This window comes from Meles meles, chromosome 4, assembly GCF_922984935.1.
Source record: "Meles meles chromosome 4, mMelMel3.1 paternal haplotype, whole genome shotgun sequence".
Lineage (NCBI taxonomy): Eukaryota > Metazoa > Chordata > Mammalia > Carnivora > Mustelidae > Meles > Meles meles.
The window spans coordinates 50,066,517-50,080,172 of NC_060069.1; the positions used below are offsets into that span (position 1 = coordinate 50,066,517).

Consider the following 13,656-nt stretch of genomic DNA (forward strand, 5'->3'; position numbering starts at 1 on the left):
AATAATGTGTATCTAAAAAGTTATGATGCCTCTTGGTTTGTTGTGAAAGCTTAAGTATCAACCATTATTTTAATGCTTCATGATCTGGAAAATTAGATCAGGATTGATGATCTGGGTTGCTTCTAATCCCAACACAAAATTACCATTAAAAAAAAAGTCTCTGTGGAGAAAGCGTTTGATTTCTGAGCTCTTCTAACACTAGAACAGATTTTTAAATGCTTGCGCCTCACACAGTTGGAAAGAAAAAAAAAAAAAAAAATCACAGGTTGAAAAGATTGCTTTGCTTCTGCACCATCTAGTGGTCATATTTGGAAATGTCCAATGTTTGAAAGCAAGTGATGTCTGGAATACCATGTGAGAACCAATAATTCATTAATTGTTGAATGCAAGTTAACTATAATTCTGGTGTTTAAAGATATGAAAGCATATGATCCTGATCTTCTATATAGCTATACTTTTAAGGGAAAGGTGTAAGTGTTTTAAAACGTACTGAATCTCACCCCCTCCACCACCCCTAAAAAAGTAAAAGAAAAATTGATTTAAACAGTGTTTTGATTGAAAAGCTCCAAGTTGATAGATTCATTTTTCCCAATTTAGCTCTATTTCATATTAATTCATACGGTGGAGTTTTTAGACCATTTTTCAAATAATTAAAATTCTTAGGTAATCAGTCCTAATGACAAAGAGAAATGATTAGCTTTACTTTTCAGCTTTCCTTTCTTTGACATAAGGGACAAATGAAGCAGAGAAATGGCCCATCTTGGGGCTACACAAGGAAAAAAAGTCTTCTAAAAATCTGGGAATTACACAATTAACTGAATGGTGGCTAAAGATTTACAATCATTCAAGACAAATACAGCACAAAGGCTTCTCTGACTTTGAATCATCAGTTAGATGGAAAGCAAAAGGAATGTTCCTTTATCATACTTGGAAGATACATAGATCATTTTCAACACCAGCATATTTGTGAAACATAAGTATTTTGGGATTTGGGTTTCCTCTGTACAAATTTGGGAGAGGTGAGATTTAATAAGTACTATTTGCATCACGAAAAATTAAATTCAATATAAACTGTGTTCCAAAAGTATGTTTATAATCATCTAAACTTCAGGACATATTTTCCTGTGAAAGTCATGTCATAAATGAAGCTTGTTTATTCCTTTCTGTGGCTAATGTGTAACAGGTGACGCTCTCCATTTGATAAGATCAGTCACGGAGACTTTTGTGAACCTCTGTACCTCTAATCAATTCCAAATGCTTCAGGCAGCTGATGGTGTCTTCTCCTAAACTTTCCCAAGTTCTTCATGTGTAAAAAATTCTTTCAATTCCTCCTGTTCCATCAGAGATAAGGCATCAAGTTGTCCCCACATCCTATCTTTAATACTGTAAAATGTTATTGCTGACCCTTGATAGTCACATAGAAGCAATGGCGCCCACATGTGGTATAGTGGGCCAGACCAGCACTCGGGAATGAACCGCCCAGAAAACTCGAAACTAGATCTTAACGCTGTGTATATGTGAAGGCTTTCCTGTCCTACTTCATGTGTTTCAAATATCATTCATTTTGTTGTTTCTATGTGGAAACGTACAACAAATTCCTTCTCCAGGGAAATGAAATCAGATTGATACCAAAGGCACCCTTAAGTAGCGAACTCTTCAGATTTGCATCCGAAAAGTCATCTTGACAAAGCAGCATAAGTAAATCAACTCTCTCCAGCAAAGACAAATCACTTCTCATTTATTGTGAATAGAAGAGTAACCAGAAGCTGACTGCTTTTCTCTGCTCGTCTCTCTCTCTCACACACACACACACAGGTTTCAGATTTCTTGACTTCTCCACCTCCCTCCGACCTCCCATGTGTATCTTACAGTCTAGGGGTACCTGTGTTAGGTAGCATCCAGGGACCTCAGGAAATTTCTAAAAATTTCTCCTGAAGCCGGCCGTGAAAACACATAGCCCTCCCCTTTTACGGTGAAGGAAACCAAAGGTTCTTCTAATGGGCATGTATCAGTCCAAGTCAATGCAGAAAATAACTCCTTAAAATGGGCCCATATCATCAAATGGTAGATTTTTTTTTCTTTTACTCTACTTTTCTAAGCTCTGCTATGGAATGAGTAATGTTTCTGTGTTTCTCAGAAAAATGAACTCTACTGACATCCGATGCTATTTTTTAAGTCTTTTTAAAAATTAACTTATAATGTATTATTTGCTTCAGGGGTACAGGTCTGTGATTCATCAGTCTTATACAACTCACAGCACTCACCATAGCACATACCCTCCCCAGTGTCCATCACCCAGCTACCCCATTCCTCCCAGCCCCCTCCCCTCCAGCAACCCTCAGTTTGTTTCCTGAGACCAAGAGTCTCTTATGGTTTGTCTCCTTCTCCGGTTTTATCTTGTTTCATTTTTCCCTCCCTTCCCCCATGATTTTCTATCTTATTTCTCAAAATCCTCAAATCAGTGAGATCATATGATAATTGTCCCTCTACCCTCTAGTTCCATCCATGTCATTGCAAATGGCAGGATTTTATTTTTTGATGGCTGCATAATATTCATATATATATGTATATGTGTATATATATATATATGTATATATGTATATATATACCACATCTTCTTTATCCATTCATCTCTCGATGGACATCTGGGCTCTTACCATAGTTTGGCTATTGCAGACATTTTTCTACTATAAATGTTCAGGTGCACATGCCCCTTCAGATCACTACATTTGCATCTTTGGGGTAAGCACCTAGTAGTGTAGTTGCTGGGTCATTGGGTAGCTCTATTTTCAACTTTCTGAGGAACCTCCATACTGTTTTCAGAGTGGCTGCACCAGCTTGAGTTCCTCCCAACAGTGTAGGAGGGTTCTCCTTTCTCTGCATCCTCGCCAGCATCTGTCATTTCCTGACTTGTTAATTTTAGCCATTCTGACTGGTGTGAGGTGATATCTCACTGCGGTTTTGATTTATATTTCCCTGATGCCGAGTGATGTGGAGCACTTTTTCATGTGTCTGTTGGCCATCTGGATGTCTTCTTTGCAGAAATGTCTGTTCATGTCTTCTGCCCATTTCTTGATTGGATTATTTGTTCTTTGGGTTTGAGTTTAATAAGTTCTTTATAGATTTTGGATGACATCAGACACTTCTTAAAATACAGATGCCAGGCCCTTTATATTCTGTTGCTCAGTTCACTCAGTTTGGAGAACCTGCTCGTTTGACCGGACACCCTCACTGCCCTCGCTCCTCTTCTTTTTCTGCCCTCTTCCCCTGAACATTACTGAGCAGTTTCTTGAGCACAAGCTTGGAAGGACTGTGTTCATCACTGCAGAGCCTGGAGGCCATGGAATAGGTCTCTCCGAAGAGGAGAGTGAATTCACTGAGGACCGGTGGGCAGGAATACTATAGTGGGAACGAAAGTATCATGTGGCATTGGACTTGTCTTGGTCTTCATGTTATGAAAGGCTCACAAACCAGACACGTACAACTGAGGCATGAAAAATGTTCACCCATGGAGCCACTACCTAGATCAGTAACAAAAGGTACCAGCACTCTTGTGCACTCCTTGACTTGTTTTCGTCATTCTCCAGATATTAAATGGGCAGCTGCCATATGCCAGATTCTGTGCTAGAGCTAAAGGCCAGGAAATGAAGTCAAAAAAAGCTTTTGTCTCCATGGAGTTTGTCAGCCATGGGGTCGCCTGTGGTGGGCAGTGACTTTGTGCCCTCGACACTGCCAGCCATTTTACCTGAACACTTTAATGTCTGAATCACACCTTATTCCTTTGTTTCACGGGTGAAGAAATTGAACCAACCCATGTCTACTCCAGCCCCAGGATTCCATTATTCTTTGATTCAAAACTTGACCTAAATAATCCCATAGAAGGATGGAGAAAGGGGTCATAGAGATGCTCCTGATATGGAAAGGAGAGTCTCATTTTCACCTTCTTCCTCAGGCCTCTATCAAACCAAAGTGTGGCCGTATGGTCAGCTTCTCTTCTGGAGGAGAGAACCCGCATGGAGTGAAGGCAGTCACCAAGGGCCAGAGGTGTGCCGTGGCTCTGTGGTTTACCTTGGATCCACTTTACAGAGAATTGGTGAGTGTCTAACCCCCATCCCCTGAAGGCCAAGTAGATGTCCCAAAGACCTGCTTTGTGAACTGATTTATCTGAAAAGTCCATTAATTATTCCATAACCCTTCAGGGATCTTAGAGATCATAAAATCAGACTATTACAGAGTCCTTTATTTCTGGTTTCCAACACTGGCTGTGTTTTCTAAGCAAGAACAGATTTTTCATGATGAAGCAATTATACAGCTGCTGTGTGTAGTGTGAGTCTGAGAGGAAGAAGAGGGGCTAGGAAGGTAATTCTTGATCAGGGCGGTTCTAATAAGAGAACGTTTGAGGAAACAGTGATGGCAGTTCCTAGTTAGTCCTGAGCTTATTACCAAACTGTGGCATCAAGGCAGAAGAACCACTTTCTGCTGGGCACCAGGAAGACTTACCTATTTTCTCAACAAATCATTAAGAGGAGCACTGAGGGGCGCCTGGGTGACTCAGTTGGTTAAGTGTCTGTCTTCTGCTCCCGTCATGATCCCAGGGTCCTGTGATCGAGTCCTACATTGGGCTCCTTGCTATGTGAGGAGCCTGCTTCTCCCTCTCCCTTGCCTGCCACTCCCCCTGCTTGTGCTCACTCTCTCCCTCTCTATCAAATAAATAAATAAATAAAATCTTTAAAAAAATAAAAAGAGCACTGAATAATTTATGAGACACGTGTAGGAGATGGTGAGTCAACCTGAAAAGTTTGTTTTTATTTACTATTATTAACTTAAACATTGCATTTAACATATAGTTTTTATTATACTGGAAGTAGACACTTAACCTGGACCCCATCCTTCTGGATATGCCCCCCACCAGAGCTTATGGTCTCTCTCTGTGAGGCTTCAGAGGGAGGAGGTAAAGACCAATGGGTGGAAGGAAAATGTTGACTCAACATAGAAATGACTTAAAAATTGTTGCTACCCTTTGGTGGAGTTGTCCGCCCTGGAAGTAGCAAGTTCCTTGCCCCTCTAGTCAAAGCCTCAGCAACAGCTCGGCATGGGATACTGACAGTGAAACTGAAACCTCACCGCAGGGGCTACACTGGTGTCTTCGCCTCCTTCAGCCCTGGGTACTGATGAGCTATGAAAATCTAGTCCTTAAAACATCATTCAATCCAATTTTCTCTTTGGATACCTAAATTGGATCCAATGTAGTCAGAAACTTTAAAATTCATTCCTGTGTCTCATGCATTTCGCCATCCGATCTAACTCACACAGATTTTAGGTCACATTCTGTAAGCAGTCTTTCACGTACTTGACATATGTTTATGGAAGATCTCTGTGCCTGGGCAACCCTGCTCGGTAGGCCATGGGGGTACCAGGGTGACAAAGCACTGTCCCTGACCATGAGGGGCTTGGAGAGGTCCGCAAGGAAGCAGATCTAAGACAGCAGTGCACATTTTGTAGGGAGCATCAAGGAAGACTGACTTGTAGAGGCTCACTCCCTGCTGGGGAGATGATAGCCAGTTGCCCAAAGGGACAAGAGTGTCCTGGTCCTGACTGGAGAGGCTGGTGGCAGGCAGAACACTCAGTTCTGAGAACTTCAAGAGGCACTGAACAGTCTTCCTCAACTGTGCTTCCTTTCTTTCCTTGTGCTTGTCCACTCCGAAACACCAGCACCCCCCACCGCCCCCCGCACAACTGTGCTCCTGCACCCGGGAATCTAGGCAAATGAACAGATGGGGAAGACAACAAACTCTTGGAACATCACCACACTCTTTTCTCTCTCTAGTGTTCAATTCGCAAACACGGAGTCCGTTTCATTACTCAGTATCCCAACACTCTCTTCCAAAATATTTTCCATCAAGTAAACTTAACACAAAGTAAATTCTCTTGGCTCCTTCCCAATTCAGAGGGTTAGGAAACTTCTCCAGAATCGGGGCAGTAGCGGCATCTAGTGGTCACAGGAAAGAATGACCAGAACCTCTTCAACTACTGGAAATTTTAGAGTATGGGATTCCCAGGCTCTACATTGTGATCAGCGGGGCAGTTTTACAGACTACTGACATCTGTCTCCATCCGCAGACATTCTGGCTAAATTGATAGGGAGTGTGACCTAGGTATGGAGAGCTTTAAAAGCTCCCCAGGTAATTCGAATATGCAACAAACTTCGGGAGTCCCGAGTTGGGCACCTCTTCTCAGATGGAATCCCTGAGCAAGGAAAGCCTATGAAGGAGTCAACAGAGCTGGCAGATTTCCCTGCTGGTTGTAGGTTGTTTTAAAGGTATCAATTCTCAACGAGTAGTAGACTCTAAAGAATGCGCGATATCAGAAGCTTCGGGTCCTTGGACATGGAGTTCTAGTTCATGAATTTCTTCCCTTCCAGGAGAGACATGATTGCAAGGGTCTGCTGGGCAGTCAGATCTGAGAGTTTGGACCAGTTTTGTACATCAGATTGTTAAGCAGCAAGTTGTTGTTCCCGTGTTCACAATGTACTCCTCAGGCATCTTACTTAGCCTGATGTCAATTTAGCTTTTTTGTTTAGTCCATTTGGTCCCTTTGGTTGCCTCTATGGAGGCATCATTTTCAATGATGAGGTTTTGAATGGAAGGGCTTTGTTTTCAAATCAGAAAGCAGTTTTTCCACAATTTCCTGCCTTGTGCATTATGTTAGGGACTAGAAATAGGGGGAACAGACTACATAAGATGTACCCCTATTTTCAAGGATCTTGAGGTCAAAATGGAAACACAAGGTGAAGGATGTAGTAATTAAAACACACATAAAGCTTCGTAAGATTTATTTGGGGCAAATGCATGTTAGGGGATATAAAGAGGAAACCCGAAAGGCTTCATTGAGCAGATGGCATTTGACCTGTGCCTTAGGGAGAGCGATTTTAAACAGAGAGAGGACCCTTAATCCACTTACATTTTTTTTCATTGAATATTAATGGAGCCCTTACCATATATCAGTGGTTTTTCTGATTACATTGACCAAAATAGACAAGATTTCCTGCTTTCATAGTGTTTACCTTCTAGTGGAAAAAGACCACAAACAAGTAAAAGAGTAAGTAATTGAGAGATTTGTTCAGATAATGAGACATGATGTGTGGGAAAGGGAACAGGGTCACTGACTCGCGAGTAAAGGGGAGGTAACAACCTAGGAGAGCTCTCCAGACACGCGGCAAGTGAGCTGGCACCTGAGTGACAAGAAGCAGCCAACTATGAGAAAGGTCTTAGGAAGAATATTCCAGGCAGAGGGCAGGTTGCAAAGGCCCAGAGCTCAGAGGGAGCTGGAGTGGTTAATCCGCCAAGAAATCCAGAGTGGCCAGGACATGGTTGGCAAATGTAAGACAGGCAGTGGTCTGAAAAGAAGACAAGAAGGAGGGATCAGATGTGACAAACCAGTTAGGAAACATAGGAAAGCCCTGTGCAGTCTGCGGCTTCCCCCCATTCTGGGAAGTTACAGGATAGGAGAGACAATGTGGTGCCACTAGTATGTACAGGATAGGAAGCTTGATCTGAGCTACATTTTGTGGCCTAGAGTAGTGAAAGAGAGGACAAAGAACATGGAAGGCTGAAGATGCCATTTGGAGGTAAACCAACTGGCCTTTGCTGATGGTTTGATGTAGGAGGAAGGGAAAGCATAGGATATAATGGAAACATCCAGAAGGACTTTTAACCTGGACTAGGGCTAGGGATTTCTTTGAGAGTGCTCCATTCAGGGACCTTAAGGTAGGTCAGAAGTTATAATATAAGGTGAGAAAAGAAGGCAGGGGGAAACCAAGGAAGAGAGAAACGTCGAAATCAGGTCTGACTCTTTCCAAGCACAGCAAGGAGTCTGGGCCTGGAACCTCAAACAACAGGAACCGGTGCAAGGGTTATGAGCATGAACCAGACGGTGTTGTGGTTGGGACCGAAATGCTCGGAGCCCCTCAGAAGCATGTGCGAGCCAGGTGATAAATGGGGGTACGATCTGGAAGCTGCCCCAGTTGGGCTAAGGGGTGGTGAGAGCCCAAATCTGCCATTCTCTAGTGGGACTGCTTTTGCCTCCTAGGGCACATTCGGCAAGGTTTAGAGATGTTTTTGGTTGTCAAGACTTGGAAGGTGGTGCTACCAGGTCCCTGTAATGGGCAGAGGTCAAGGCTGCTGCTAAACATTCTACTAGGTCTGGGATTGCACCCAACAACAAAGAATTCTCTGGCCCAAAATGTCAGGAGTGCCAAGGTCCAGAAATCCTGCCCTAAACTGAGGCAGCCATAGCGGGCACTGTAAAGGGGGTGGAAACAGGAGGGAGAACAGACAGGACCTGGTGATTTATCTGGTCCAAGGAGCCATGGCTGGGCTTGGAGGGCAAACGGGTGAGCAGAGGTGGTCTTGAGTGAGAGAGAGAATGGTGAAGAGGACTGGCATCGGTGTGTGGAGGAGAAAACGCTGACTCTGGCTGGAACGCTGGATTGGAGCCCTGAGTTAGAGATGTTTGTGGAACCACAATGTAGAAAGGGTACTAGTCGGTTGACTACAATAGACTTCAGGACAAGAGAGAAATCTTGGAAAAGTTACTGCTTAAGACATAAGGAAGTCAGGAGAAGGCTCCACTAGGGGGATGGAGGTGAGGGTCCTGACCTGGACTTAGCTCCCGTCTCTGCACACACTGATGCCCGGAAGTGTTTGGGAAGCACCTGCCGCTGGGACTGACTGTGGTTCCTGTAACAGAAGTGTGTCCCTTACCTGTTTTGCAGGAGCGGATACAGGCCGATAAAGTGATCGCCATCCTGGATCAGGAACAACAAGGAAAGCAGGAACTGAATATCAACCCCAGGGATGAGCTATGAAAACGAGGGAAAGAAAAGTTCTATCAGATATTTATTTAAATTGTTAATCTTATGAGAACCCCTTTATTTTTGTACAGAGCCATGATATAAATTAACAGGTTAATCCGAGTCGCCAGATCCCCTGCCGTTCCCGCGGATGCTCGCTTTGCCTCACTCAGCCTGTCCGTCTTGGTCTCTCATGGGGTCTTCCGTCCCCATCCCCTCAGCACACACACACTGATGCACGCATCACATGTGCACGTCCTTTGCCGCAGATCCGAAAGCTCTGGCAGAAAGAATAAGTTTGTTCTTGGCAACACTACACTTGTCCTGCGTGCTCCAGTTCTAAAGTTAGCGTGTGATTGGACTCAGAAGCTTTCGGGCCCCGTGCCCTTCGGCAACACCCTCTCCCAGTATGGGGGCCACAAGCTGGGGTCTGAGGAGCACCCAGCAGGGTCTGCGCTGCCTCGCGTGTCCCTGATCCTCTCGGAAGAGTGCTGCAGGCGATGGAGGGCCCAGCATCGCCAGGGCCCTGGTGGAGTCACTGGGCCTGGTATTTTCCCCAGAGAGCAAACTTACACTGGAAGCTTCGATTCCCCCCCCACAGTGCTCCAGGAAGGACTGCCCTAAGACTTGTGTCTTTAGAAAAGGTTGTTCGGGGAGTTGAAGTAGAATGACACCCCGTGCCTTTGGAAGAAAATCTTCAATCCCACCTGAATCGGGACACCATTGACATGTTGCCTGAGTGTGGGACCCACTGGTGAGAAGGGACATTTTGTAAGAAAAGTGGGTTTCGGACTGATTCCCGTCTTCAGCTGCATGTATTTTGGTGTCCCTTGTCTTGGCTGCTCTCCAGTTCCCAGATCCATGCTTGTGTCTGATTGTTTAATACAGGGAGGCTGATCCTAACACCTGGCATTTAGTGTTCTTTTCCCAAATGTTTGGTGTGTCTTTAGGTAATGATTTTGTGGCTTTGGGGACAGCCCAGGGACAACACCAGGCTATGACTCGTTTTGCTGGTGTTTCAGGGCCACAAGGAAAGTGGAAACACTGCTTTTGAAGGCACGGAAATGGTTAGCAGAGGTGTTCCTGCAGAGAACATCTGGTCCCCGGCCAGAATGCTAAGGAAGCCCTGCAAAGACATTATTCAGGGTGGAGCGGGGGTGGTTCCAGTCTTGGGAAGGCTACTAACCGGTGGCGGAGATTACTTGCCTCTGGGAGGGGCACTGGTACAGGTAGTAGTTCTTTAGAAAACCACCAGATGTAAACGTTCACTGAAAAATCACATTTATTGGTTGCCTTTTATGACCTTGGTCGATGAGTAAGCACATTCATCCTTTGGGACTGAAAAATCAGTCACAGTGAGTTGTGTGCCATCTGTTTTCCACCCAACTTTCAGTTGGGAGAAGGGAAGGAACGTTAGATTAGAATCCCAGCTGGGTCCAGTATGCCCTGCTGTGTGACCTGGAGCTACTGTCTTTCCCTTTCTGGGTTTCAGTTTCCTTTTCTGAAAATGACATACCTGCTTATAATTGTTTCCCAAGCCCTTCGGCCTCTTGCTTTAAATACAACACCGAGCCAATAAAAGACACAAACAAAGCCGATTTTAGAAATAGGCACCAATACCACCAAATTTACTTGTGCAAACATTGTGAGATTTGGGAAGGGGTTCCTCCTGGGTCTATGTGATTTGAAAACTTTAAACCCAATTTTAGGGCTAAAACTCCCCGAGCTTTGGGAAGGCGGATCTCTGTTTGCCGTCTCACGGAGAAGTGTTTGCTGGCACGCAGATCGGCTGATAGGAGAATCTGGGCAAGATCTAATTTCTGTTTTCTGGCAACGAGGCATCAACAAAGAAAACAGTCTTTGGCTCCTTGTCGTTCCCGCTTCCTGGGTGCCGTGGGAGCTCCAGGAGAGGCTGGGACTCCAGCACCAAGGTGGGGATTCTGCCCCACAGAAAGTGGAGGCCGGCCTCCAGAGCTGTGGTATGGGTCCGCGTCTCGTGCCATGGGCTTGACTGCGCAGGGCGGCGATTCCTGTTTTTCAGGCCGCCCGTGGTGTTGTACACCTGGGACACTGTATATCCACTTTTTTTAAAGACTTTATTTATTTATTTGACAGAGGAGAGAGAGAGATCACAAGCAGGCGGAGAGAGAGGGGAAACAGGCTCCCTGCCGAGCAGAGAGCCTGACATGGGGCTTGATCCCAGGACTCTGAGATCATGACCTGAGCAAAGGCAGAGACTTAACCCACTGAGCCACCCAGGTGCCCCTGCACTTTTTTTTTTTTAAAGGTTTTTATTTATTTATCAGATAGAGATCACAAGTAGGCAGAGAGGCAGGCAGAGAAAGAGAGAGGGAAGCAGGATCCCTGCTGAGCAGAGAGCCCAATGTGGGGTTTGATCCCAGGACCCTGGGATCATGACCTGAGCCGAAGGCAGAGGCTTTAACCCACTGAGCCACCCAGGCGCCCCCCTGCACTTATTTTTTAATCAGCTCCCCATCCAACCAGACATAATTGTGCTCAGAGAGTTAGGGAGTGTCATCGGAGGACTTGAAGCTGATCTGAGCCAGGGTTGCCAAGTCGAGTTTATGTGAGGATGTCTGGCCCAGGGCGGCGGCCGCTAGAGGAAGGGGTGCCTTTTTTGATTTGGTCGGAGAAGGTGCTTGTTCCCCAGCCTCTGGACCTGGAGAGGTGGGTCTGTGCAGAAGGGGGGCCTTTTTCTCATTCACTCAGCAGCACTGTCTGTGCTGGAGACCACCCTGGCTGAAAGGCCCACTTTCTAGGACCTCAAGGCCAGTCCTCTTCAGCTAAACCACCTAGGGAATTTCCACTTGTCAGATGACCATTGGGTAAAAAGCCTGCAGTTTCACAAAGCTTTTATTTTCGCCCTCTACTGCTCTGGGTGCTTCTAAGCCAGAGCTTGCTCACGTACTAGTACTCGGGAGGTGTTCTGGGTACAGATCCTGAGGCCTGCTTTCCAGGTGAGGACATGGACAACAGTGAAAGGAAGTTGCGGCCTGTGATCACTCAGCTTGGAATGTTTTTGTGTGAGGTAGGAATACAGCCTTTTGAACAGGAGGGAGGAAAAAGTGCCAGGGCCATTTGCTCCCTTGGCCATGCTTCTAGGCATATTAAATATAAAATAATACATTAATATGAAGAGAAAAGTACAATTTTTTATAAAATCTGAACTTCTGCTCCTCTCTCGTCTTCCTGCTGAGTGATATGTGAAGGCGTATTTCCCCTTCTCTCCTCAGAGATGTATTGAATATGGGTTGTGTAATTCAATGAGATCAGCCCCACTTTGGAAAAAATGCCATGTGCCAGGCTCTACCTTCATGAAGCTCCCAGAAGGAAAGAGGGTTCTAGTCAGGTGTCTTTCCTCTTCCTCCAAAGCAGAGAGAATCTTGAACATAAATTTCTTCTTGAGGAAACACTGACACGGGACAGAGTGATATTCTTGGATATGTAAGGTGCTTTCTTCAGAGCCCTGAATATAAGTTATTTGACAAGAAATTTTAGTTTTAATGCAGTCTCCGTCATTACTGGGCACAAAGCACTTTTTGGCACTTATTCAGTTGAGGAGAAGCCATGGAATGAGTCACTACCATTTAATAATATATACCTGTGAGTTTTAATTGAAGTACAAATGCTGAAATATTTCACATGAGACAGCCACAGGGAACAACTCCCTCACTGACGTCAAGGAAGGAGGTAATGGGGGCCACCTCACCAATTCCTTATGCCAAATAATGAAACATTCTGAGGTGACTGACGGTGGTACGGCTGAGAAGTGGAGAAGAGTTTAACTGTTCCCACATCCAGAACTTCCCAAGGGTACGGGAGCCATTTGGCAAAAACTCCAAACCACAAGTTAGATTCAGGTCCTTGGTTATGATCCCTCTTCCTCCTGCCAAGAAGCCCATGAAATGAAGTGACCTCCCCACCTAGTCCCACAGCCCACCCGCAAATCCCCTACTCCCAGGTAATTTGATGTTTCCAACATGAGACACAGGGCTGTTTTGTTTGGGACCTGGTTGATTTTTTTCAGACACACTGAGACATGTAACGTCAACCACTCTTTGAGCTCACTGCTGAGCTGGAGATCCAGACTCATGGGGTCAGACCTTCGCCCTTATCTCCCATCCCTGGAAAATCACCACGTTCTCTGTACCTCCTGCTGACCTGTGAGGCCAAACAGCGTCAAGTCTGGAACAATCTGATCATCCATCTTGGCTTGCTCTGCAGTGGATGGCATCCGCCGCGTAAAAAATTGGCACGGTGAGTCACCTCTGCTTTCAAAAACGTGGTTAAGGGTTCCCAAGAAAAATAACCACGCAAGATGTCCCTGCCCTCTCTTTTCCTGCCCCACATTGCTGGGAGGAAAATCTGAATGGTCCTTTCATTCAATATACAACACACCTCTTCCAGCCACTTGATATGAACCTGAGAGCAGGGAGAACAAAAGGTGACAAGAGCAGAGTTTGAGAGCCTTTCCACTTTATGGGCCCTCCTCGGTCATCTGTTTTGGAGGGGCCACCCACCTGCGTTCTTCACTTCAACAGTGAACCGGGTATCACCCGTCTATCTGGGAGCTCTTACCATTGGCCCATCTTGTCAGATTTAGTTGCTCTCTCCTCTTGATGGCAGTGTGATGGCAGAGGCTTTGGAAACCTGAGCCAGCTTGTAGTTCAGCCCTCCCTTCTTCTCCCACGTTGCTGTGTCTACCTCCGAATTACTACCTGGTGGTGGGCGGGGATAGAAATGAGAACCAGGGAAGAGGCATTACCTGCTATGGCTCATCTTTT

At 45.4% G+C, this 13,656-nt stretch overlaps 1 protein-coding gene across 1 annotated transcript in view; it reads left to right on the top strand.

The window, feature by feature from the left end:
* Nucleotides 1–11,034, top strand: part of P3H2 (prolyl 3-hydroxylase 2) — a 157,823-nt gene extending 146,789 nt beyond the window's left edge. Inside the window, exons 14-15 of the mRNA XM_046003907.1 lie at nt 3,953–4,093; nt 8,774–11,034. Of these exons, the coding sequence (XP_045859863.1) occupies nt 3,953–4,093; nt 8,774–8,866 (234 nt within the window). The 3' untranslated portion in view covers nt 8,867–11,034. The remainder of the gene's footprint in view (nt 1–3,952; nt 4,094–8,773) is intronic.
* The last annotated feature ends 2,622 nt before the right edge of the window (nt 11,035–13,656 follow it).